The 27,096-nt window shown below is 40.3% G+C and overlaps 1 protein-coding gene across 3 annotated transcripts in view; it reads left to right on the top strand.

The window, feature by feature from the left end:
• creb3l1 (cAMP responsive element binding protein 3-like 1) overlaps positions 1 to 26,645 on the top strand; it is a 54,245-nt gene extending 27,600 nt beyond the window's left edge. For 2 of the 3 annotated variants that reach the window (XM_012857196.3, XM_012857197.3), the window contains 10 exons: positions 9,146 to 9,300; positions 9,419 to 9,500; positions 11,982 to 12,175; positions 13,445 to 13,591; positions 15,077 to 15,135; positions 16,960 to 17,028; positions 19,143 to 19,245; positions 21,513 to 21,672; positions 26,140 to 26,308; positions 26,392 to 26,645. In XM_012857196.3, the coding sequence (XP_012712650.2) occupies positions 9,146 to 9,300; positions 9,419 to 9,500; positions 11,982 to 12,175; positions 13,445 to 13,591; positions 15,077 to 15,135; positions 16,960 to 17,028; positions 19,143 to 19,245; positions 21,513 to 21,672; positions 26,140 to 26,308; positions 26,392 to 26,428 (1,175 nt within the window). In that variant the 3' untranslated portion in view covers positions 26,429 to 26,645. The remainder of the gene's footprint in view (positions 1 to 9,145; positions 9,301 to 9,418; positions 9,501 to 11,981; positions 12,176 to 13,444; positions 13,592 to 15,076; positions 15,136 to 16,959; positions 17,029 to 19,142; positions 19,246 to 21,512; positions 21,673 to 26,139; positions 26,309 to 26,391) is intronic. The other variant, XM_012857198.3, reaches the window with a different exon arrangement.
• Positions 26,646 to 27,096: the final 451 nt, after the last annotated feature.

The raw sequence follows: 27,096 nt of genomic DNA, 5'->3' as shown, positions 1-27,096 counted from the left end.
TCCTCCTGGGTCCTCTCTTATGCTCTTTTTAGCTATATGAGCAAAATCCTGCTGAAAGACTTAGTGGTAACCTGTTATCTGTTTACTGGCAGAGGCCACTTGCTTTTTATTTAAAATCTCCCAGGCTGTGCCAGTATCAATGATGGCGAAGGACACTTTATATAAGGATACCTGTATGGTAAATAAAAGCACATCTGTTTTGAGAAATGGACAAATAAACCTGCTTTAACTTTAATTTCTGCTCACCGAAACTGTTTAGTCAAATTCAGTCAAAGAGGATTTGATTTATTTTGTTTCAAATATAACTTCCCTTCAAAAGAAAACAAAGGACTCTTCTTCATCTTGATACCTGAGGACTGGCAGGCCTGGATTTTTATCCCGATCTGAAAGAAATGGATCAAACTTCTCAGGGAGATTCACACCCGGGTGTTGGAAAGGAGGTTCTGCCTGACCTCCTTGGATTCAGGAGGGGCTGTGTGGGTCTCATCCTGGTCATGGGAAATGGGTCCAGGTCTTTACCCTCTTGGAGCTGCGGAGGGGATCATGGGAGTTTTGTTGTCCGGTCCACATCTGGCTTTTAGATCTGGGGAGGAATTACGACCAAGTCCCCCCAAGGCGTTTTGTGGGGATGCTGCAGGAGTGTGGGGTACCTGGGTTTGCTTTTACACTGCAAAACGGGGACTAAAAGTAAGTAGAATCTTCCTGAAATTAGCGCATTTGAGCAGGAAATAAGCTAATCTGCCAATGGAAAACGATTTTTGCACTTGAAATAAGAACAACTCATCTCCATCATCTTATTTCAAGCACATTATATCTTATTATCTTAACTTTAGGGGTCAAAAATACTAATTCCATTAGCAGATAATCTTATTTACCCACTCAAATCCATGACAAATTTACTAATTTCAAGAAATGTTACTTACTTTTAGCTCCCTTTTTATCAGTCTAAGGGCTCTCCAGTTTTTCTGAGACCGAAGCAAGAGCTGTGTCCGCATTCAAGAGGAAGGAGATGGATAGATGGATGGAAAACATACCATTTTGGAAACTCCATCATATAAAACAGCACGCCAACCACATCAAAATGAATTAGCTAATGATAAAAATGATTATTTTATTCATTATATGAGGCCTGTGCCTTGAAGCCTGAAATTACCAACATTTTAAATATACTTCAAAGATAAAGCCTTTCTCAGAGATAACATTGTTTGTTTGGTGGTATCCTGAGCTATTGATTGTTTGTTTCAAAATGCGCCCCCCCCCCCTCCTCAGCCTTTGGCCGTCGTCGCCGCTGCTCTCATCCAGTCAAGGAGACGCTGAGCTCCTATTGCGCTGATCCATCTAATGTTTTAATACTGCAGTCTTCCAGCTGGGATCAAACAAAGTCACAACCCCTCCTCTATTAGCCCCCCGTGATGACTGCCTGGAGCGTTGCTTATTAACAGCTTCCTTACCTGTGCTCTCAGCTTTTTACCCGCACAGGAAGGCTTCTCGCACCAACAAAGGAGTCTCATAAACTGGGGAGAGAGTAACAGTAAAAAGCTTCGGTTTTAATCGCCCTAAACGGCACAGAGCTACTGAAGTAGGGCGTGTTTATTTAAAACACCAGCTTTCCCCTCTAGTAATCATTGTTTTTTTTGTTTCAATCCAACTTTTTTTTTTTTTTTTTTTTTTTTTACCGCAGAGATGGAAGTTGTTTCTTATTGTGTGACGGACGCCTGGTCTGGAAAATGAGTTTCCTTCAGCGTGAAGCCTCTGGTGCTCATTAAAAATGTCATAGTGAGTTTCCAATCTGGCCCTGGCTTAACAAGGGCAAAGGGGGCTTAACAAGGTTGGGGCTAGCAGCAGGACCGGCCTCATTAGCAAAGGCTTCTGTGGCGCCCTCTGATAAAGACCATGCAGGGAACACTTAAAATGTGCATCTGCACCAAAAAAAGAAATTTCTCTGCAAGTCAAAGATTTGTCTAAAGGAGGCATTCCTTTACTTCCCATTGTACCGGCGTCTTTACTGCAAATGGAAAGAAGGAAGCCGATCCTGTATATTACTTAGATCAGCATTTATTTAGTGTCTCTAAAAGGACTATAAGTCAAACCAGTGGGTACTGGTAATTACATAATCATAGAATCTGAGTATTTTTAATTTCACCAAAGTAAAAAGACCCACCTAATGAGGAGTGGTGGTCTTTTTAGAAGACTGCAAGTACCTGGTTTAATCCCTGCAGACTAAACACAGAGACAAATATCCCCTCTGTGGGTCTATAAAGGGAAATGAATGAATAAATGAATTATTTTTGATTACGTTAATATTATTCTGTCAGTTTCTCACACCAGAACCACCACTATAGGACAGGAAAAGGATCCACTTTTTCGTACCGTATTCTCTAAACAACAGCGAGACCATTTATGTGGATAAATTGATCCCGTTACTGGAGCCGTTCCTCACATTTAATTTATTTTATTTTTTTAACACGTTCTACTGAATAAACAGAGCGATCACGTTCAAGTTTTAACTCATTAAGCCATAATTGATTTTTTTAAAAGCTTGTTTTTATGAATCTCTAAATTACAGTAACTATATTTACTTTACGGAGGGCTACTCTACACCTCCTTTGGTTGGGTTATGCCATAATGATTGTTTAAAGCTCATATGTACGGGTATCACTGCCGTTGATTGATGATTTATGAATGGAGCTTGGAGAGGGTTTTGTCTGAGCTGATTGTTGAGGGAAGTGGTTGTGTAGTGGCCTGTCACGATAAACAATACATCAATTAATCGCACAATAATGTTTAATCACATGATTAATTATATTCAATAATTATTCCCTCCTTGTGTTTCCCTCTCCTCTCTCTGAGACTGGATAACAACAGATTTCAGAGCGGCGCATCAGTGTCTGCTCTTCTCTTCTCGTTTCATCAGTTTAGGAGTTAAATCCTGTGTCCGGTAGGCACATCCTTAAAGTTTAGCATGAGAGCCTCGTGACAGAGAGACAGAGAAAAATGTTAGTTTGAGAAGAAAATTAAATTGGCATCAAAGCCGAACACGACCGCCGTAATGTGGGAGTTTTTTGGATTTAAACTAAATGACGGCAGCTGAACACTTGATCTACCTAAGGCGGTATTTAGAGAGGATATACTTGTTTTTTTATATATAATTATCATTATTTGAAAAAGGTCTCCAAATGACAATATTATGATTACTTTTTTTTTGTTATCGCCCAACAAAATTTGTTATGGTGACAGGCCTAGTTGAGTAGCAACATATTTTTAAAGGACGTCACATACGTCTCAAAGAACCACTTGGACGCCATGGACCTTTCAGATGCTCCCTTGTTCAGGCGTCTTCCCAAGGTGTCCGCCTACCGAAACTGAACTACACTAACGTTGAGAAAGTAGAGCACATCACCCCAGATCTGAAGTCCTCACAATGGCTCCCTGTATCTCAGAGAATAAACTTTAACATACTTCTGTTAGTCTATTTCTTTCTAATGGCTTAGCACCTAAATACATCACAGACGTGTTATCAGTGTATCAACCATCCAGACCACTCAGGTCTTCTGGCTCTATTCCTCTGCAATGTTTTCCTTTTGTCTCTGTAATGCTTTTGTTTATTTTTTTCATGAACAGCACTTTGACTCATCTTGTTACTGAAAAGTGGTTTATAAATAAACTTGCCTTGCCTTGCCTTGCCTTGCCCTACAAAATGCGCGCTCTCTTCTCTCCGGACATGTTCGTTAATTTCCGTGCTTATACTTCATGTCACACAAAGGATTGTGGGATTCCTTATAGCTCCTTAGCGCTGGTAAGGGACATTGCAACATTCCTATGCTAAAGGAGCTGTGAGAGGAAGCATACAGACTCCTTCTCCTACCTCCTTCCTTGCTGACTGCACTATTCGGACAGCACTTATCATGGCAACCGCGGACGCACTTCCGCTTTGGCTAACGTGCCTTACCCAAAAGACGTATTCGGAGGGCCCCTATATTTCTCATCAGTTAACCAGTGAAGTTTTGTGTCCTTTTGTACCCTGAGATTTGAAATAGGAAACACAGAAGGTCTTTCCGAATAGTTTCTTAAAAAATAAACTCTGTTGCTTGGATTGTGGGTTAGGTAGTTGCCGTTTCAGGAGTTGGGCTCGGTGAAGTTAACTCTAAGGAACTCTTATTGCTTGAACATAAAAATAATTTTCATTTACAATTGCATGCTCCCAGCTTTGTGGAAGCAGTTTGGCAATGCCCCCTTCATGTTGCAGCATGACACCACACCAGTACGCAATAACCTGTTTCCACCACCATTGAAACCATTGGTTATTTTTCCGTCTGTTAACGTGTGACGATGTCCTACTACAATCACCATTTACACGCCAACAATAGAGACAGGAAAATTGTGTAATTCCCTCCCTGCGCCACTAGTTAATGCTGTGTTTGTTGAAACTAATGCGTACAAAAGGTTGTTGCATAAAAGCCGCCTCAAATAATAAATGTTTGAGATGGTAGGGAATAAAGTTTTCCATGAACAGATGCCAAGGATCAACTGTAGCTTAAGGTGACTTTGAATTATAAAACCACCAAAATGTGATTATATTCAGAAGAGCCGGAAGCACTTAATGCTTTCTGGCATTGTTGATATTTTCTTCTTCTGTGGTTTTTTTGATTGTAGAAGACAGTTATGTTAATCACAAATGCACATTAATTTCTACAGATTTCTGTCATACTGTGCATGAAGCCAGGGTTTCCCTGTAAGAAAATTTAATTTTTTCTTGTTTACACAACGGAGACCAGGATGTTTTCTAATCATTACGCTCTGGAATCAGTTTTCAAACTGTGCCGTTGTCAGGGAGAAAACATTTCCAGTTGTCGTGTAAATGAACGGCACAACTGCAACCAAACTTTTTCTGTTTTCATCAGAGAACTTTATTGGGTAAACAGGCCCAAAAAAAAAGGGCCATAATAACATGGATTAGCTAGTTTGGTGTGGCAGAAACTTGACAGAACAGCTTCTGGATAAATCAGAGCCTTCACTGCAAGCCAAGCATGTTGTCCAACATCAGTGTCTGACCTCACAAATGCACTTTAAAAATATCCTAATCCTTGTGGAAAGCCTTTCCAGAAGATTTAAAGCTGATGTAGCTGCTAAAAATGGGCTGAAATCCTATTAAACCATTAAAAAATGGGTAGTCTCATGTGTCTGTGAAGTATCTAACCCCCAATATTTCATTGAGAACTTTCCTTCGCTTCTGATCCAGTCGGTTTATGGGCACAACACAGTGAAGCTGATGAGTTGTTTGAAATTTAACTGTACACGACCCGTCATATTTGAGCCTGATGTGCTCGATCTATTCGGCTGAAACAAACAACAGATGTGGAATTAATGCAGCTGACGGTAATAAACCTCTCAATTGTTTCCAGTTTGCATCTCCTAAATCCAGTTATTGCTTTGGCAACGCTCGCTTCTGATACCGACACCACACATTGCAGCGCCGAGCTCGCGGCTATTGACTTCATGTCAGCAGGAAGTATCCACAGGGAGTCATTTTTAAGATGGATCCTCGCTGCGGTGATCCCTGTTGCAGTGATGGACAGCGTAACGCCGGCGCGCTCCACACACACACACACACACGCACGCATGTACACGAAGCTTGTAAAACTTGACAGCGTTTTACCAGCAACATGTTGCTAGGAAACGAAGAGGCAATTAACGTGACGTTCAGGAACTGCTTGCACCTTGGGAGGCTTTTTGTTGTCTGTGCGCGTTTGGTGCTGCCAACATCAAAGTGCCTGTTCAGGTGTCTTAAATGTTAAATGGACAAAACAGTCCTCCCTTTCTATCTGAAGTCACCTTTTACGTCTTATAACTTTCACTTTTAGAGGAAAAGTGTAAAATGTTTTATGCTTTTTTTTTTTTCTAACGAGGTTCCTTTGGAGGAAATAACCGTTAAAGAGCTCTGATTCAAGGCAGATGCAGTTTATGGCTAACAAACATTCGCTGTGGTAGACACTTTCTTAGAGCATCTTCCAAGTTTTGTCATGTTTCAAGCTAAATCTATTCCGATTTTATGCTATGAACCAAATAAAACTATTGAGATTTACGCAAAGATGCAGCCAAGAGACCCACTGTAACTCTGGGGGAGCCGCAGAGATCCACGGCTTAGGTAGGAGAGTCTATTGACACAAAAACAGTCGTCCACTCCTCAAAACTGACATTTATGGAAGAGTATCAAGAGATTAAAGATAAGAAAAAAAGTTGTCCCCATTTTCCTGGAACCATGAAGAGGACAGAGGACATATGTAGAAGATTGTGTACTGATCAGATAAAACGAAAAATGGCCAAGATGCAGATCACTGCACTTTGCTCTGAACACCTCACCCCTGCTATGAAACACGGTGGTGGCGGTATCATGCTGTGGGGGTGTTTTGCTTCGTCAGGGATTTGGAAGCTGATCAGATTTGATAGGATTTTAGGTGCCAAATAGCGAAAGATTTGAGATTTGGATGAAGGTTCACCTCCCAGAAGGACAAGGTTGGTCTATAACATACGTTCAATACATGAACGACTGTGCCATTTTTAAAATTGATGGTATAATGGAAACTTAAAGAAGAGTTACCTATTCAGGAGTATGGATGCATAGCTGGTGCTCCAAGTTTGATTTTATGCTACTTTAAAGGAAACATATCATGCAAAATCCACTTAATTAGCCTTAACATACATTTCGTTGTGCACTTGGAGTTTCTAGAAGGTCAGAAAATGTGAATTTAGTCTGTCCAGGGACTATTTATATATCTTTATATTCTGGGTCATATTTTTTGAGCCGGTTCAGTTTTCTCTATGACAGTGGCGGCTGGTGAAAAAAAATCTTGGTGGGGCTGGCCAATAGATTTCCCTGCCTAACCCAGTACATGCAATAAATTAAAAGTTGGAAAATTACTACGATTCCACAATAAGCATTTAATTAATAAAAAAAAAAACATTGTTCACAAAGGATTATTTTGGTGTTTTTGTCTTATTAATCCTTTTCACAGACTCATGCCAGAGGGTTTGCATACATTGTACATGTACGTATATTATTACGAAACAAACGTTTATGTCTTGACTTAAATATGTATCCTAATTTTTTATTTATATAATTATTTAAGTAGAACAATGACTAGTGCAAAATTAAGTTGTATTTACCGGAGATGAAGTGTAGACTGCAAATTCTGTCGTGGTATAGGGCTGCCACAGTCGATTGGCATCCTGCATCCTTTTCATTGAAATTATCCATTTCTTTCTTCTTTCTTCGGTAAACGAAAGAAACGTACATCCGACAATTTGGAATGCCTCTGTGTGCAACTGGGAGCACAACAAGTCATAGGCATTGTTTAGATTCCAAAAATAAACTAAAAGTACGTTCCAATTCACCCGTTTTGTCACTCTGGTAAGCGAAAACAGTACTGTTTTGCCGACCACCGTGACCCGGATGTAGCGCGGATGTAGCTTGTGACGTCACGCGTGAAGTGCACCTATCACTGTGCAGCTAGGGCTACTTCTCCAGGAGCCCCAAACCCATTCATTTTGGCGATGCTGATTGGCCAAATATTTATAAATCTTCCCTAGCAACAGTATACGATTGGTTATTTCGCTATACTTGTAGGGCTTCTTGAGTCACAGCCCCAAAAGTGTAGAAGAAGAGAAATGACACGTTCTGTTGGTGGAAATGCACTGTTAAATGATAGAGTCAATCAGTAGAAGTGTTTTAATAATTCTTATTACATGTAGCCACGTACTATTAAGTAAAAACCGACATTAATAATACTTTTAAAATCTATATACATTTTGACTTTTCCCCTCCACATCTAGGGAGGGCAGCGTCCGAGCGCCCCCTATGGGCCAGCCGCCACTGCTCTATGATCTGTTAGGCTTTTTAGAACAATTTCACAAATCAATCATTTTTATTTTTGCTGAAGGATGCAAGGAAGTGGACAAGTCGAAATGTTCAGCTGTTCATTACCCCGTCCCCCGGCAGACTACAAAAATGGCCGAACAGGGTGGAGTGGAACGCTCTGCGACCTGGAGGAGGGAGGCGGGGGCGTGGTGTGAAGTGTCTTCTTTCCATTTAAAGAGACAGCACCAAAACGAGTTGCTCTCAGACGCAGCTCAGAACAGGGGGGGGTAATTATGGGCTGTGGGGGCAACAATAACGAGGATTTCAGACCAAACCATTGCAGTTCCACTTTATATAGACCACAGCTAAACAGTTTCAATGTGAGAAGCAAGACATCAAAAAGCATCATGTGTCCCCTTTTAAAGCTATGCTGGTTCTTTTTTCATACACTGAGTCATTACAGTGTCTCCTCCAGCGCTGACTGTCCTCTGTCCCTTTGGTGTTTGCTAGATGCTCTCATTTAGGTTGCAGTTTTGGGGTTTTGCCACAATTAGCATCTTCCAACTCGCAGTGTTGGCTCCTCAGATGTAACTCAGGAGATTGGATATCTCTGGAGTGATGGATAGCTCAAACACTAACACTTAAAATACCTCCTGCTGCTTGGAGTAGACTAAACAGCGAAGTACCGATGATGAGATTCTCCTAGCATTATGCTCATGTTGTGCTTTGGTGGCCTTGGCCCGAGCTGCTCTGTAACCTTATAGTTGGTACACTCGATTATGCGTATTTTCTTCGATGTTTAAAGGCGGCAACAGTTTCTTTTTCCCATGGAGGATAATGAAGACGAGTTGCCGGTTCAGCCCATCTTTTATTTCAGGGTCAATACTCCCTCAGTAGAAACTAATTATGCACCACAGTTGCCAAAGCGACGTTGTCCAGCAGTCTGTAATAAGCAGCCCCGACAGGAAGTGCTCAAATATTCTGGGGAACTCTCCCAAAGCAGGATTTAAACGGTGCTGGTTATTTCCCTTTGGCAGACCTACAGCAAAGCCTGGCTGATGGGGAAATGTGTGGAGCTTTGCCTGAGCTGCTCCTGGAATTTCATTTTACTTTATTGGACGGATAGGAGGATTTTCCAGGGTAAAAGCTTGGCTAAAACCTTAAAAGGTAATTTGGGATTTAAGTAGCTTTAAACTATGCCTTGCCTATCAAACACTGGGGAAGGGGGAAAATAAACTCTCGAAGGAAAATTAAGGGAAATCTGTTGTTGTTTCCCTGCTTTTTCTCCAGAATTTGACTGGAACTTCAGCCAGGACCTGTCCTCCATCCTGGTGAAACAGGAGGAGCCTGATATCGGCCAAAGGTTAGACCCTCAGCCTCTAGAAAGCCTGCCTCTCATATTAAGCCCCGCCCCTCCTCGCACAGGGTCGCCGTGGAAACACACAGTAAGCATCCATCCGGTCTGCATTATCTGCCGCTGTAACAAACGCCAACGTTTCTCTTTCTAATATTCATGCCTGCTTTTTTTTTTTTCCTGCTTGTGTGTGTCTGTGTTTTCTCTAGGAGCGCCGGCTAGATGATGTGAAGCCAGTAGCTATAAAGGACGAACCCAGAGAAAATGGACAGTACCTCAGCCTGCCCAACGGTACGCAACGCAGCAGACACACCATTACACATACGGATGAAACCACGTACTTAAATACACATCCTAAAAACACACTCTGACATTAAATCAGACATTAAATCAAATGTTTCCTGTTCCAGAATTATTTCGTTCATCTTAATTTTAAAATCAACGTACAAACACCTTGATTACTATGGCTTTAAACTATTTGTGAAAGGCCAGGTAGTGATGGGATGGCTTTTTAAGCATCCGATAGGTTAATTTGCAACATCTGAGTTAATCTGAGGTACACTTGTGGATGTACTGTAACGCGACACGTCAAATACGGCGCCTCTTGGTGTGACATATTGAGAAAGTCAAAGGAAACCAGCCAAGATATCAAGAAGTGAACCATGGACCTAAACAAGTCTGGTTCATACTTGGGTAGAATTAGGAGAAAACTGAAGGTGCCCTGTCCATCAGTTCAACCATTTATGCGCACTTCTTACAGAATGAGTTTTGGAGTGAGATGCGCATATCAACCCCAGAACAAAAGCAAAAGACTTTGGAAGGTGTTACTGGTTCTACAGTGAAATGAGTGCTGCATCGACACGGCCTGAGAAACCACTTGTTGAAGAAGAAGCCATCACTCCAAAAGCAATATAACAGGTTCACACAGCGGGCCTTGATGCTTAATTCCGATTTTTGCTTATTTTGGCATAGTCGTTTCTACTGATAATTAAATTGGACCGCCGTCAGACTTCTGTCTGAATGGTTTGCGACCCCAGAGCAACCCGTCTGCGCAGAAGAAGAAAGTAGCACACAGCAGCAAACCGTTTACGGAAGTAGTAAAAGATATAATTGTTGCTTGAAGTGGTCAATAAAGCTTTACTAAAAAAAAAAAACAACAACAACAACTAAATGTAATAGTGGATACCGACACCTCTGCGTTATTATGAAGTTGTTGAGCAAAGGGAGTCGACAATATTGAGATGAGATAAAGAAAGGCAATGACTATTGGTACATTTGGAGAAAACGAGGGAAGCTTAGAAGTTTGACAATACCATTGCTGCAAGTTGCATCTGGAGAAAATAGCATTTTGTTGAAATATTAAAGCAACGTCTCAAGCTATGTCCTAGGAGGTCAAAGCTTGGTTACAAATAGGTCTTCTAAACAGGAAATGGTTCTTAGCATGCAGCCGAATTATTCACAAACTGGCTTAAGGAAAACCACAGCATTGGCCTCGGAGAAGACATCACAACACTTTGATGTTGGTAAAAATGTGTGGGCTGAGCTGAGACAGTTGGGATTGCCGTACAGATGAGGAGTAAGTGGGATGAGTATCGGTGGTAGAGAGGAAGGTGGCCCACAAAGCTCCATCAGACTGGTTCTGTCAGGAGGAATGGGCCAGACCCTCGGCAGAGGGATACAGTTTGAATAAAGTCAAACAGTTTATGACTTGGTTCCACTAAATATTGAGGAAAATATGTGGCAACTTCTAAAGCTAAAGTTCTGGAGCAATTCTCTCCTTTTTATTCTGGTATGTAGCAAATAGAATAAAAGATGTTGGTGAGAGGAGTATGAAGGATGAATGTAATGAAAAGATGCTGTATTGAGGGAAGACGAGGATGACTGATAGGTTAATAGGGATGCCAGAAGAGAGGGATGTGAGGTAGTGATAAAGGAGGAAGATGATGAATAGGATGAAATGACACAATGTGGAATGAGAACAATAGGTGGAATGAGACGTTGCAGGGAAGAGAAATAAAGAATGTGAATAAAAATGCGTAGAAAGTTGGAAGGATGAGGATGAGTGGGATATGAATAAAGGAGAATGAGGCGTAAAATATTTGGTAAAGTGGGAAGAGGAGAATAAGTGGGATTCAAATCAAAAGACGGAGAAACGAAACGGTTGATCAAGGGGGATGAAACAGATAAATGGAAGGTAATTATGTCAATAACGGTGGATGAGGAAGAAAATGTTTGATAAAGACGGATGAAGACGATGAAGTGGGAATAGAGAGGATGATGAAAAAAAGGGTTGCATAGTGGGATGGAAAGGGTGTTGTAATGAAAGACGAGGAGGGTAAAGATGGTCAAGGACGATGAGTGGGACAAAATTAGTTGGACGTGAGATGAGGAGTTTTACTTTGATACGTTTTAAGGAAGCTGGATTAAGGGTAACCCAGATAAGAAGCTGTAAGGATTGAAAAGGTGATGAGTGGGCATGAAGTACGGGTGAACGAATGAGGGAAGAGCTGAGATGAATAACTTAAACAACTTTAGCGAAATAGCCAAAGTAGGATTTTTAAAAAAAGAGCTTTTATTCAACTTTTAACAAAAATTAAAAGTTGTTTTGCATCCTGTCTTTGAGTTTCAATGATACAGAGCAAACAGTCAGAAGTGAGGTTTTCATTGGTGGCGATGGGTCACAGACGTCTCAAACTAAACTCTCTCCTCTTTAAACCCGTCTTCCACGATGCTCCGGCAGAAACACTCATGCAACCCTTTCCTTCCTTTCAGACGATGCTCTCCAGCTCCCGCCCACCCCTCCCAGCAGTAACCATGGCGACAGTGACGGCTCACTCCCACCGTCCTCCCCGCACCTCCCCCTGCCGCCGTCCTCGCCCCAGCCACAGCAGAGGCCAGGAGGTCGTGGATCTTCCTCCACCTCCTCGTCCGCCATCTCCTCCTCGCCTCTCCTCACAGCCCCACATGTGAGCTTAGTCGCACCTTTTCGGCTCTGTCGTTTGCAGATGGAGTCACAAACGCTGGGGTGGGGATTTTTTTTGTGTTGAATCAGTCTTCTGGGCTCCTGTCAGAACGGAGCATGCTCAGTGGAACAAAACTGTCTGACTCACTGAGCAGGATCTCTAAGATCAAACTAGAAAAAGCTGTTCCTGTGTAACAGCGAGTGAGAATGCTAATCTGCAGAATGATTTGAGGAGAAGATGCATAAGATCCATGCAGAAGAGAAGTAGTAGTATCAGTAGTAGTAGTAGTAGTATCAGTAGTAGTAGTAGTAGTAGTAGTAGTAGTAGTAGTAATAGTAGTAGTAGTAGTAGTAGTATCAGTAGTAGTAGTAGTAGTAGTAGTAGTAGTATCAGTTTTTAAAGAATTTGAAGGAATTTGTAGTAGTAGTAGTAGTAGTAGTAGTATCAGTAGTACTACTACTAGTAGTAGTTGTATTAGTAGTAGTAATATTAGTAGTGTCAGTAGTAGTTGTTGTAGTGTCAGTAGTAGTAATAGTAGTAGTAGTAGTAGTAGTAGTAGTATCAGTAGTAGTAGTAGTAGTAGTATCAGTAGTAGTAGTAGTAGTAGTAGCATCAGTAAGAGTAGTAGTAGTAGTAGTAGTAGTAGTAGTAGCAGTAGTAGTATCAGTAGTAGTAGTAGTAGTATCAGTAGCGGTAGTAGTAGTATCAGTAGTAGTAGGAGTAGTATCAGTAGTAGTAGGAGTAGTATTTGTTGTAGTAGTAGTAGTAGTAGTAATATCAGTTGTATCAGAAGAATTTGAAGGAATTTGAAACATTTAAAGAATTTGAAGTATTTGATGTATTTGAATAATTTGAAAAAATTTGAAACATTTGAACAATTTGAACAATAATAAGAATTTGAAGGAATATGAAAAAAATTGAAGAATTTGAAGGAATTTGCATTCATTTCAATGGGAGCAAAAAAACGTACAAAAAGTACAAATATTTTAAAAAGTATAAAAGTTAGAATAACCATGAGATATAGCAGTAATGTCGAGAACGAACCGAACATTTTGGTACGAAAATTGCTGAAATCGGTTTAAGTATGCGGGAGTATTTAGACGCAAAAAAATGTACGGAATAATAATATTAAAGAAAAACAGGAAAACAATAAGTGATAAAATTCTGCATTCTCACTGATAAAACACATTTCTAGGGATCTGATGCTAGCAAATTGAACTGCCGCTAACCCACATCGCAAATTGCTTTTTTTCTCTCGACTGTGTCATGCAGAAGCTGCAGGGCTCAGGACCCCTCATGCTGACAGAGGAAGAGAAGAGGACCCTGGTAGCAGAGGGTTACCCCGTGCCAAACAAACTTCCCCTCACCAAGAGCGAGGAGAAAGCACTGAAGAGAGTTCGACGGAAGATTAAAAACAAGGTCTAATCTGCACCTTTGAAATGAGTAGAAGTTGTGGATGAGGAGAATGACTGGGACATCCTAGAGAAGGAGAGGAAGATCAGTGGGATGTAAATTAAGGAGGATGAGGATGAGAAGAGGTGGGGAAGGATGACTGGGATAAAAAGGAGTTGTAATGAGGGATCAGAATGATGAAAATAAAAATTATAAGTGGGGAAAGGAGAATGATTTGGTCACACAGACGAGGAAGGTTGATAAGAATAAAAATGTGTAGCAATGTGGGATAAGTGGGGTGAGTATCAGTGGTAGAATGGGAGGAAAAGGATGACAGGGATCATCAGATTGATGAGTGGGATGCAGATAAAGAACGACGGAGCTGACCAAGGGTGGTAATAAATGTAATAAAAGGAGGACAGGGATTAAAAGAGTAGTAAAAATATGAGTCAACAGAACAAAAAAGGATGAAGTGAAGAGGGATGAGGAAATAATTTAAAGATTATGGATGTAGAGAAGGCTTGGGTTGGACAGAAATAGTATTAAGGGATCAGAAGGGGGAGTGTCAAAAAAATTGCTACAAGTTATAATGAGGCTAGAGGTAATGAAAAGTTGTTGCACTGCAAAAACAGATCTAAAAATAAGTAAAATGTTCTTAAAGTTATTGTATTTGTCCTTGATTTGAGCAGGTAAATAAGATTATTTGCCAATGGAATGAGTATTTTGACCCCTAATATAAGATAATTAGATAAACAGATGATGGAGATGAGTTGTTCCTATTTTAAGTGCAAAAATCTTATTCCATTGGCAAATTACCTTATTTACCTGCTCAAATCAAGGACAAATGCACTAATTTTAAGAACATTTTACTTATTTTAAAGTTCCGTTTTTGCGGTGTGGGATAAAGGATGATGAGGATAAAATTGTGGTAATGTCAGATAATGGGGGTGAGTGGGATGAACGGGTTTGATAGTTAGGGATTAACAGGACATCTGGGATAAAAAAAAACAAAAACAATGAGTGGATTGGGATGATTAGAATAAAAAGGAATAGTAATGAGGGATTTAGGAGGATGAGTGGGATAAAATGAATGTGGTGAACGAAGAATGAGGATAGAAACGAGTGGCAGAAAGGATGACGGGATGTAAATTATGGTGCTAAGAATGACCATGATGATGAAGCGTAAGAATGGCGGGGGAAGGATGATGAGGATAAAAATGTGCCGATGAAGCATAATTGGGATGAAGATGGTACTGTCATGAGAAGGGATAGAAGTTAAGGATGAAAGACTGCAAGGTAATGGAGGATGGGTGGGATGGTTGTAAGGGATAAAAGGGGATAGGGGCTGGTGATGAAGGGATTAAGTGATTAAATGCAAGGTGAGGATGAGTGGGATGAGAGGTTGTAGGGGGATGAAGGATGACTCTGCACCTTACATTTTATTCAGGCTGACATTGCTGCGTCAGAATTTCTTTTTTTTTTTTTTTATAATGTGCTTTTCTTTTTGTTTAGATTTCAGCTCAGGAGAGTCGGAGAAAGAAGAAAGAGTATGTGGAATGTCTGGAAAAGAAGTAAGATTTCCTCTTTTTTTTTTTTTTTTTTTTTTTCTTCCCCCCACCGGTATTCCTTTTAGTTTACTCAAATTACACAACTCATAAATCATCCGCTGTAGGTGTGGAGGAAAAAGCAGCCAGACAGTTCGGAGCATCTACACCGAAAAAACATCCTGAAAATGCCTTCAAAGTAAATGACGTTTCCTTTTTTTTTTTATCGACACCAATTCTTTTTTTACATCCAATTGAGAGACTGAGTAATGCTAAAGTGAACTTGGCAGCGGCTGCTCAGACAGGAGCCAGTTTTTGTATTTAGAGGTTTTCCCAGCTGCTGTAAAGTGGAGCGAGGCTCCGGTCCTCGTCAGGTCATGCATGTTGTTTTATGATACCCACAGAGGGATTTTTATCTGCTTTCTGATTCATTAACAAAAGCTAAAAAGTCCATCAGAACTCCCCGGCACACTTTTTTTTCCTCTACAGTCTTCTGGCCGGTTCTCCCGACGGGCTGGACTCCAGTAACCTGCTGAACATATGGGCCAGATTCCCCGAATCTCCTGTCGTGGAAAATAAAATATGGATTTGCTTTTACAGCCCCTTTCATCACAACATGGAACAATAATAGGACCGAGCAGTTCATGCAGATTGCTGCAAAATGTCGTATTAATCCCATCAGAACAAATAGAGACATGGTCTGAACCAACAAAAAAGACATCACCCCACCTCTATTATCCCCACATTAAAGTTTCCTCTGACAAATACAGTCACTTTGTGAGCTCTTTAGGAAGAAAACGCATTTACTCGCTGAAATCTGTGCGAATGAGTCGAAGCAGGTCTAGTAGCTCAGGAGGATTAGAAAGAGTAAGAGATGAAAGGTGTTAGGTTGATAATAAAGATCAGTAGGATTAGAGCGAGACAGCAGCAAAAGAACCAGAGGAAAAAAAAAAAAGGGAGTGATTCATCTTCCTTTCTCCCTCTTGGTCGGTTTATTTCTGTTTCCATCTCCAAATGCAGATGCATCTCAGTTAAGCTCCAATATTCATTTTTTTTCTGGAATTGGAATATGTCACAAGCCCAATGAAAGAAGGGTTTTCTCGTACAGGAATCTCTACCTTCTGAAAATGTTTCCAGGACTTTTTTTTTTTTTTTTTTTTGGCCCAAGTCCCCAGTTCTTGATCAAGCGGTTACTTTGACTAGACCCAATGTCCAGCAATGATCTTTTGTAAAGAGCTGGAGAAAAGCAGTTCTTATGGTTGAAAGGTCAAACCTCCCCATAAACCCTATTTTAAATTCATGAGCTTTTTTTTTTTAATGGCAAAACTGTAATTCCTGTGAGTTTTTGTTTGAAATGTGATCACTGGTGCAAACCTAATCTCAATTCTGGGTGTAATCTTTTTCTTTTCTAAGATTTCTAAACCTAAATCTTAACATTGGAAAAAAAGAAATGATATGTTCAGGCAGAATAACCTCTAATTGATTTACTACTAACAATAAGGGTGATTATTATCTTGTACAAAGGCTGCAATGCATACTGTGTTTATCAACCCTCATGCAAGGCTGTTTACTTTAGATAAGGGGATTTTTTTGCCAGAATTATTCACTCAGACGTGGTATGGGCTAAACCTTTTAGGCTAAAGCTCAAATATAAACTTAATTTCGTCTGCAGTGGTCCAGCACTTCTTATTATTTACATTGATCTCCGTTTATCGCGGGTCTTGCTGAGACTCTTGCTCCTCTTCCGTGACGCTGTAGCCCCTGGAGAACGATCCGATCTTCCTAGAGCGACGGCGAACGAACGCGTACGCGGGCGGAGATATTACAATAATCCGTCTCTGTGTCCACCAGGGTGGAGAATTACACGTCGGAAAACAGCGACCTGTGGAGAAAAGTGGAAAACCTGGAGACTGCCAACAGGTGAGGCTTCACACACCGAGCAGATATTGCCTGCATTTATCATGTGTGCAGGCTCTGAGCAACAGTGACATGGGTGATCTGTCGGTGTAACGGCGTTTGGATGATCATCTGTGACTGCGTGGCAGATATATAGAGAGCTGGATGATCTGTTTTGCTGACTGGCTCCCACTGTAAATATGTGTAGAAAAGCCTTTTATTGCAGTCACTGGACATTTTCGGTAGAAAACTACCTTTAATTTGAGAAAAAAAATTGTTCAGCGGAGGAAAAACTCCCACATTAAGAAGTAATTGATGACCCACTTTCGGTTTTCTGACAAAAAAGGGCCAGAATTTATTTAAAAAGGCCCCGTTATGATGGCGAGGTTCATAGGGCCCACAGCATTACAGGACCTCCACCGCACATTACTGTATTACTGTATTTTACTACAGACCCACTGGAAAGCTCACAGTTTCACCCGACCAAGGCACACGTTTAAAGTTAAAGTCCCAGCAGAGCTCAGCAAACTCCACAGACTTTCATTTGTGACTATAGAATATAGCATACCTCCCAAAAACACTGTTTGCATTTATATATATATAAAAAAAAAAGACTTGGGTCACACTTCCAGCTGTCTTAAATGTTTTAAATATCGCTCCGACTGTGGATTTGGCCAAGGTTTAAGGGAAGAAGCTTGTAGATGTTTCCTGACTTAATATCAGTCAGCACACATTTGCGCTAGTATTTTCAATTTTGAAGCATTTTTAAAAAGAGAAATGGGGCTATTTGGTGCACCACTGATCGAAAAGTCCCAGACACTAATTGGAAACATTAGAAAAATGCTTCTTTTAGGTCTATTTAAGTAGGAATTGTCATTTAGGTTGCTGTAAATCAATTTCACATCCTTTTTTATATTCAGAGTTTGACACCGTGAGGTTTAAGGGAGTATAAACTCAAATTGAGCTCAGCTGCCTCCTCTGTTATTATAACAATATGAAACCAATCTACTTTTATCCTGGAGTGGGTGGTTAGTTGGGTGGGTGGGTGTGGAGGAGGTAGAGGGTCTGTCTCTGTCTGTCTGAGCTGAGTCTGTCATTAAAGCAGCTTTCATCATGGAAGCCCCCCCACCCCCCCTACCCACCCACTCCCACCATACACGCTGATGAATATGTTTAACAACCACACGGGGGGGAACAATGAGCTGGCACAAAGCGGGGAAACATGAGTCAGCACGCTCGCTCTCATTAAAATCCAAACTGTGTGCAGCTCTAAACAGGGGGTTCAAATGAGCAAAACTGGATTTCAGCTAAAAACGTCCCAAAATGCACCCATTAGCGGTCATTCTGTTCCCATGTGCAGTTTATTTTCCTGCTACGCGTCAAATCTGGGTTTTCGTCACTTCATCAGCAATAAAATAATCACCTAAGGTCTCTGTGAATCAAATGAGAAAGTTTTTGTTTTTGAGTCTAGGATTTTTAGAAGATCAAGAAAAATTCAGGAAATGTGTGGTTTAGCTTTGCACAAAGACCGAAAACCATCAGAAGTAAACCAAAATTTGAGGCTGCCAAAGGAAGATTTACATCTCAGTGCTGGATATTTACTGCAAGCAGCAATAACTTTAGCTCTAACGCGCACTTGGATGCACTTCAAGATCCCTTAAATCCTTAAGGGTTTGTCTGGCAGCCTCTGAGCTGCGTGTTACAGCCGTCAACCTTTAGATTTGTTTTATTACTGTTTCAATTTCACACCTGAGTATATGAGCCCTTTGATTTTCTTTTTTTTCTTTTATGTATTTAAGGCTGTGTGTGCTGGTTCTCTGTCTCCACCTGCTGGTTAGAGTGTGTCCTCACGGCCACGGGTGATACCATCAGAGCCCTGCTCTCCAGATTCACGTTCTCGTGTTCTTTGGACGAAAATTAAATAGTAAATCATGAAGCTGAAATGTACTGTATAAACGTCATAGGGACAACAACGCTCCAGGGAGGGCGGTTAGATAAAATAAACCACATGTGGGACTTTCTGTGTCTTAAGGAGGGAGAATTGGAAAGCTATGACTGGACAAACATATCGTTATTATTTTAAGCAGGTTGGATTTAATTTAATTCCTCTCTGTTTTGTTTATATCATTTTTTTTCAGGTCTCTTCTACAGCAGCTGCAGAAGCTTCAGTCTCTGATTTCAGGGAAAGTCATCCCCCGTTCGTGTAAAATGGCCTCAACTCAAACAGGAACCTGCCTTATGGTAACGTATTATTGCTGCTATTATCGCACGTCACAGTGCTGTCACAAAAAGCATTTGCCCCTTTCACAGATTCTTACACTTAATTATTTCCAATTATAAAACAACTGTAAATATAGTAGGCGCAAAAATCTGTTTCCTAACGATTATTTCACTCATCGTGGGGATAAAAGCTATCCAAACCATCCTGGTCCTCTGCGAGAAAGTAATTGCCTCCCGAACCGTGGGTGCAACAACAAGTAATTAAGGAAAGTTCATCTAAGAAGCGCCACAAACTTGAATCTAAACATGTTTTATTCAGCAATTACAAACTCCATTTGTGTGTTAGAATGTGCCATGTTTAACAAAGGGAACTTGCAGGAATCAACCTATAAAAAAAAGGCCCATTCCTCCCCTAGAATTGGGCACTGTTGGGCTTAAGGGTTTGGTCCTGAAGCAGAAAAGATCCTTAAACCGTCACACTACCCCCACTATGCTTGACGCTTGATGATTTGTCCTCTAAAATGCTGTTAGTTTTACACCAGATGTAACAGGACAATGGCTTCATCCCAATACCCTTATAGACCAAAGACTCTTTATTTTTTTGTTTTGTTTGTCAGCGGTCGCCATGATAAGTGCTGTCCAAATACTGCAGTCAGTAAGGAAGGAGGTAGGAAAAGGAGCCTGTATGCTTCCTAACATAGCTAGTTTTGCCTAGGAACCCTGCAACGCCCCTTACTGGTGTTAAAAACCCTTAAGGTATCCCACAATCCTTTGTTTGACATGGCGTACCAGCACAGCCACCTCACGGAAATAAACAAAAATGTCTGGAGAGAAGAGAGCGCGCGCTTTGTAGTTGATTTTCGGAAGGCTGTAGGCATAGCCTGGGTGCCATTCCGAACTTAGTCCCGCCCACAACGTTTTAGGTCGGGAAGTTCGGTCTGGCATTGCTCAATAGTAGCGCGAGTATGCTCGCCCATTATCTGGCGGGCCAATCAAATTGTCATGGCGGGCTTTATACGATGATGGACAGATGATCAACAGTAACATAATCAACCACGTCACCAAAGCGCGCTTGGGTTGACTTCGTTTACAACAACGGTGGCTGCCGCTGGAGAGTTGAGGTGTGTAGATTCTGCTATTAGGTCTGTTCTAGAAGATATCGACAGGTTCGTGTGTTGAAGGACTCCTTGGATCCTTACATTCTTTTTGCAACACCGGCAAAAATCGTTAATGCTAATCTTCTTATGCTAGGCTAACAGTTGAGTTCCGTTGACAACAACTATGCTTCGCTTAACATACGTCACACACTCCGTTGCTCTTATTGGTTGTAGGTCTATCCAATTGAGTGCAGAGGAATTTTTTTTCCTGTTTCGTTCGAAACACACCCCATAATCACAGCTCTATGGAGCAGTATCAGACTCAGATTCTGACTAGAATTGAGGATGACCATGTCAGGCTACTGTAGGCCCAGACTTGACTCGCATCCTCCATGAGCGTTTCCGTCACGTAATGACGTCGGAGTTAAAGGCTGTCCGAATTCAGCAAAGCAGTCTGAAGCTCCTTTCCTCCCCACAACAGAGCTCTTACTGTTGACCACATGAAAAGTCAAAGAACAGGAATTAGAAGCTATTATTAAAAGGTATTCGGATGGAGCCAAACACTTTCCAAAAAGTTGCACAGCTTACTTCCCCAAAAGGTTTTGTGGATCATTAAGATGTTTTTTTGGCAATTGGACTTTGTGTTGGTTTTAGTCAGCAGCGTTTTTTTTTCCTGGAACCATTTTTGCCCAGTCTCTCGTTCTCGTAGTTGAATCATTAACTCTGACCAGAGCTGAGGCGAGTGAAGCCTACAGAGCTCTAGATGTTGTTCTGGTTCTTTTGTGATCTTCTGGGTGAGTTGTTGGTGTGCTCTTGAAGTGATTATGGTAGGCTGCTTACTCATGGGAACCTTCCTGAGTGGCTGATGGTAATGACTTTGTTCCTCGTCTGTCCTTGAATTGTTGAAGATTTTAAGTCTACTTCGTGCTATCAGACAGGTGGCCAGTGAATTTGATTTAAATGTGTATTAATCATATTAATGCAAGGGGGGGGGGGGGGGCAATTACAATTTCCAATAGGACCAGAGTGATCCTGACAGTTTTTCCCCGTAAATCATTGAGTATTTTTGTACAGAGGGAAAGCATGTCTTAACACCAGTTAGCAAACATTGAGCAAAAAGGTTGAAGAGAGAGTGAGGGCTAAGCTCTCATTATTTGTTAATGTAGGGGTTTTGGTTCTCTTTCTATGCAGATGATGGCGTTGTGTTTCGTCCTGGTGTTGGGCTCCTTCTCCCCTTGTCTCTCTCCTCTGTCTTTTTTCTCTCACTCCTCCTCTTTGTCCTCCTCGTCCTCTCACTCCTCACCTTCCTCTCTTCCTTCACCATCAGCGGACCTCTACACAACCAGTCAGGGTAGGTAGATAAATGTGTTCAGCAGTACCAGTTGATTTTTCTGGCAGAGGCTATTAGTTTGTTAGATTTGAGTATGACCCTTAGTGCAGGAATTATAGTACAATCAAACACAAGATTCACAATCTAATAAAACAACCAAACAAAAGACCTAAACCAATATTAGCACACAAGGATAATTATTTTAAACATAACGTAGCATTGCAATCCTCTCTGAATGCCAACTTATCCAACTTTAAAATTCTTTGTAAGTTTTACCAAAGATTATTGACAAAATTTAAAATTGGCTATTTTAAAATATATATATTTTAAGAATTAACTGATTAAATGTACTAGTTGTGGGCAAATAAATTTAAATTATTGATTAAAGTGTAGTAAAAAGTTGATTTAGTCAATGCAAACAATCTACCAAATATAATATTGTATATGTACATGAACCAAAATATAATAAATATGATATTGAGAACCTTGAGCATATTGCAGGCCGCAAAATTCTTTACAATCAACATCAAAATACAAGAGTTAATCCTCAGACTACTACTTCACAACCTGCTACACAATAAAATCACAAAGTTTGTTGTATTTCATTGGGACTTTATGTTATTAAAGGTGCTTTGTGCAAGTTTTGAAGTTAAATATTAGTTATTTTCTTTACCATATATGCCCTTACGATTACCTGAAGTGTAAAATTAGTTATTTTCTATTCACTGCTGTTGTTGCATCCATAGGCTCCATTGGTCAGTTTATGAGAGAGATATTAGGGCAGTTTTCAAGCAAAAGAGGGAGCTACGTTCTGCTCTGACTCCTTATTGCAGCGCTTTTCACCACCTCCATGCCAGCAGGAGCTCTTGCAGCACTACTGCTGCTCACTGAATTGACACTGCTTTCTTATAAAAAAATTATTCAAACCCACAATTTTTCAGCTATTCAAATTGTTCCGGCTGCGAGTCGATATGAAGCTTCATAGTGGTTAATCCGCCCCTGCCGTTATTGACCAACTTTTTTCACCCTAAAAATATTTACTATTGACAGCATATGAGATATTTCCGTTCAAAATAAAGAATTATTACTATATAATATTATATAAAAAAATAATATTTCTAACTTTCCTACCTCTAAAAAGATTAAATTTTTTCTCTTCCATGCGCGTCCACGACACTGGTGTCATTTCATCTTATGGCCAGAGGGGGCAGACGTCAGCACAAGTCCTAGAACTTGCACAGGGCACCTTTAACCAACACAAAGCAGCAAATAATTGTAAAGGAAAAAGAAATTTTATCTTTTAAAATTTTGCTATGTTTGCCGCACATCCCTGCATCAGTTCTTTGTTAAACTGCATTTTGCTGCAATTAAATCTGCTAGTCCTTTGGGGGCTGATTATAACAATGCTTATCAACAGACTGAAGTTGTGTGTCGTTTTTAATAATAATTAGCTTAACTTTAATCAAACTGCATGGGCATTCCCTCAACATGATGCTGCCACCACCTAGTTTCACTGTGGGGATGTTTTTTTTTTTTTTGTTTGTTTGTTTATCCTAACATGAAAACATGGGTAACATATGGAAAAACACCCATACAGAACAACTACTGTACCATATTTCACGTCATGGAGCAGCAAACAAAGCACAAAATGATTAGCACTGTTATGACTTATGTTATTAATTTATTTAAATGAATAACCTTTAAAGAAAACCGTCGCTGTTTTAGGTTCAGGGTGCACTGTACCTCGGCTCTTATTGTGAAGGTCCGAAGGAAGTTGCCTTCGTTCTTATGCCAATATATTATAGACGGTTGTCAAACTGCGTCGGTGTTTTTTTCAGCTTCCCTGTTGAGTAGAAGCAGACCTTCAGCTAATGCTCACACCTAAGCTAGCAACAGGTTAAACCATAGACATTATGATTTAAACATATATTATGTCTGTGGGTTAAACAGACGAACAAAGCTAACAAAGCTAACTTACTTAGCATTAGCCGGTAGCCTGCTAGCGGCTGCTGGGGGGCCAAGGTGTCCGTCCTTCTGAGTGTAGTGAGGACAAAACATCTTCAAAAAGCTTCTTCCTCCTGATATGAAGTCTAAAACACGGCTATATTTAACAATTTGTGCTATTTGGAGGGTGAAATATCTACTGTTTCCGCTGCTTTCTCCTTGACGTCTGTTTCGACACGTCTGGGATGCGTTCAGGGAACAATTTAAAATTGGATTTCTTAAAACAGCTTTAATGTTATTTTCGTCATTCTGACACTAATTAAACTTTTTTTTAACCATTTTAATCACTAAAAAATAGCAACTTTTATCTTTAAAAATGTGTGAAATTTAAAGAGAATATGGGAAAATTAACATGCGTTTGATAAGGTGTTTAGAACTAGAATGCATAGAATGGGCCTAATGGGTGACCCCTACAACGTCTCTGCTTTAGTACATCATCATCAACAACAATAATAATAATAATAATACATTTTATTTAAAAACTCCTTTCAGAGCACTGAAGAACACTGTACAAATTCAACAAGGTAAAAACAAATGATGATTAAAAAGAGCACACATTAAAAGGTTACAAATAACAGCCAATTACAGCCAGCAGGCAGATCTGAACAGATCTGTTTTGAGTTTAGACTTGGAAGTGCGGGAAGGTGGAACGGTAAGGTGAATGCATGGAAGAGGAGTTATCTAAGGGTGTGGGAGGGAGCAATGTAAAGAAGATCAGAAAGGTAAGGGGAGCGAGGTTGAGTAGCTGAATTCTGATTCACTTGAAGTCTATGAGGGGATTTTTGAGAGAGGCTAAAGAAGAGAAGAGAGTTATGGTAGTTGATGAAGAAGGTGACAAGACTATGGATCAAAACTGATGCAGAATGCAGGGAACGGGAGCAACTAGGACGGTTAATATTCCATAAATGAAAATAAGCAGACAGGGTGATGTTATTGATGTGAGAGCTGATCGATAGAGGATGAAACCAAGTCTCTTGACCTGAGGTGAACCTGTTTTATGCCTCTTTGCAACTTTATCCCTGACCTGATCCTTGGTCTGTATGATGCTGTTTGTTCTCCAGTGTTCTCCAACAAACCTCACAGACCTTCAGAGAACAGCTGGATTTATAATGATTGAATTATACACAGCTGGAGTCAGTTTAGTAATGAGGAAAATACAAAATTTCCCCCCACTAAACATTATTACTTTGTGTTGCTCTACAACATAAAATACACGGACCTGCATTGAAAGAGATTGAATGGCAAATATAAAATGAGGTTATGTGCAAGTGATTGAAGAACATGTGAACTGCAGTTCCCAAAGAAAATTTATATATGGACATATATTGTTAAACTTAATTCTCAATATAAAGAGGTTAAGTACGAAATGTGACTAGTTGCACAGGAACTAATACTGCGAGAGGCTTTTTTTTTCTGTTTGTATTTTATTTTGATTTGAACAAGTAATACTTCTACTGCTGTTGTCATATTTTGTAGATTGTTCAAAATTTTAATAAATGTATTTTTTGGGGGGGAAAAAATGAGGTTATTAGCATTACACCAGGGGCGTCCAAACTTTTCACCTCGTGGACCCAAATTGTCAACTTGAGGGCCTTTAAAAAAAAAAACACATAACCACACAATATTTTAATCTGGCCTACAAAATATAATATTAAATAAATAAATAAAAAATCTTTGTTTAGCCAATTTTAAGATAAGATAAGATAAGATAGTCTTTATTGATCTCACAATGGAGAAATTCACTCGTCACATCGGCTCATACAAGAAGGTGCAGAGTAGGGAAGGTGCATTCAGTTATATACAGTGAGTCTTCATATCTACAATGGATCAAAAGAATACCAAAAAACAATACAAAAAAAGGAAATAGGAATGTAAATGTCTCATTTACATTCTTAGTGGTCTATATATATATATATATATACATATCTATATACTTAAATATATACATATATCTATGCGCCTACATACATACGTACCTACGCGTATATACGTGCATATACATTGTATACATTTGTACATACATACATACATACATGTGTACTGACATATGTTCAGGTGTTGATAGCAGCAGAAGTCACTACATCAGGATTATTGCACGGGTTGTAGGACAGTGTATTAAATAGATTATTGCACCTTGGTTATTGCACATTAATTATTACAGTTATGGTCACAGTAATAACTGTAATAAAATAAGTGAATTATGATCAGATGATCAGCACCAAAGTCTCCATTTGAGTAAAAGTCGTTGGATCGGTGTGGTCCTATTTACTGTGAAATCTGTAGTTATTAAAAAAACAAATGTTCTGTGTTTTGCCTAGCATTTAATTGTGAGTTTTTAACTTTTCTGTAATAATTAAAAGTGAAAATCTTCCATCTGCATCAGCCACCAGCGCCTGCATTATATTATATTATACTGACATTTTACGCATCGCAGCGAGTCAGAAGTGTCCCCAGACTGAACTGCAGCGTGTTCCTGTGTTGCAGTCCGCTCCCGCAGCCTGCTCTTCTACGACGAGCAGGCCCCCCTGGAGGAGAGCTTGGTGCCCTCAGAGGGAGAGAGGCTACAGTCAGAGAGCCGCTCTCACGTCCAGACACGCCGGCACACAGCCGCCGCCCACAGCAACCAGACAACCGGCTCCAAATTAGACCAAAGGTACAAACAAACTGAACCTGAACGCTGCTCTACAGGCTGCGCGTCGGGGCTGTAACCTGCTGCCTGTTCTCCCCTCTCCTCAGAGAAACCAAACCAGGCGGAGTCTCAGGGGTTTTCTGACCGCCGTAATGTCTTGCTGCTCGCCCACTGAAGCGCTCCATCAGCTGGTTCCCAGGCAAAGACCAGCCTCCTGTCTCCACGTCGGCTCAGCTTCGCCCTCCACGCCAAGCATCCTTCGTCTTTCTGCTACACTTGAACACTCTGGGTGTAAACGTCAACCTTCCTGTTGGAACCGTGGTTTTAGTGCACTAAATGTCTACTCTACGCCAACTAATTAGTTTAAAGAGAAACATTTTGTCCACATTTCCCCATTTTGTCGCGTTACAACCACAAGCTGGAGTCTATTTTACTGGGATTTATGCACAAAGTTGTGCGTAATGGTGAAATCCAGTGCGGCCTGCCTTTATAAGTCAGCTAATTGGTTAAAGCGCTATAAATAATTGTTCATGGGACTAAAGGAGGTAATTTTTGATTTTTATGATTAAAAGTTTCAGTATCGCAGATTTTTCTTGCTCAGAAGGCAGTAGGGTATTTTGAAAAACTCCTATACTCAAAAATCTATTTCAGAAATGTCGTCTTTTAGAAGACTTAATCATTAACAGCTACATTTAAAGGCTGAAATTTTGACATTGGCTTTTAGCATTTTACTTCCAGTTGATCCTGGCTAAAAAAAGAAAACTTTAAAAAGCAGCAAAATTGATTTTCAAACTACATTTTCAAACCCAAAA

The sequence above is a fragment of the Fundulus heteroclitus genome, chromosome 24, assembly GCF_011125445.2.
Source record: "Fundulus heteroclitus isolate FHET01 chromosome 24, MU-UCD_Fhet_4.1, whole genome shotgun sequence".
Lineage (NCBI taxonomy): Eukaryota > Metazoa > Chordata > Actinopteri > Cyprinodontiformes > Fundulidae > Fundulus > Fundulus heteroclitus.
This window is presented reverse-complemented; position numbering and strand designations above follow the sequence as displayed.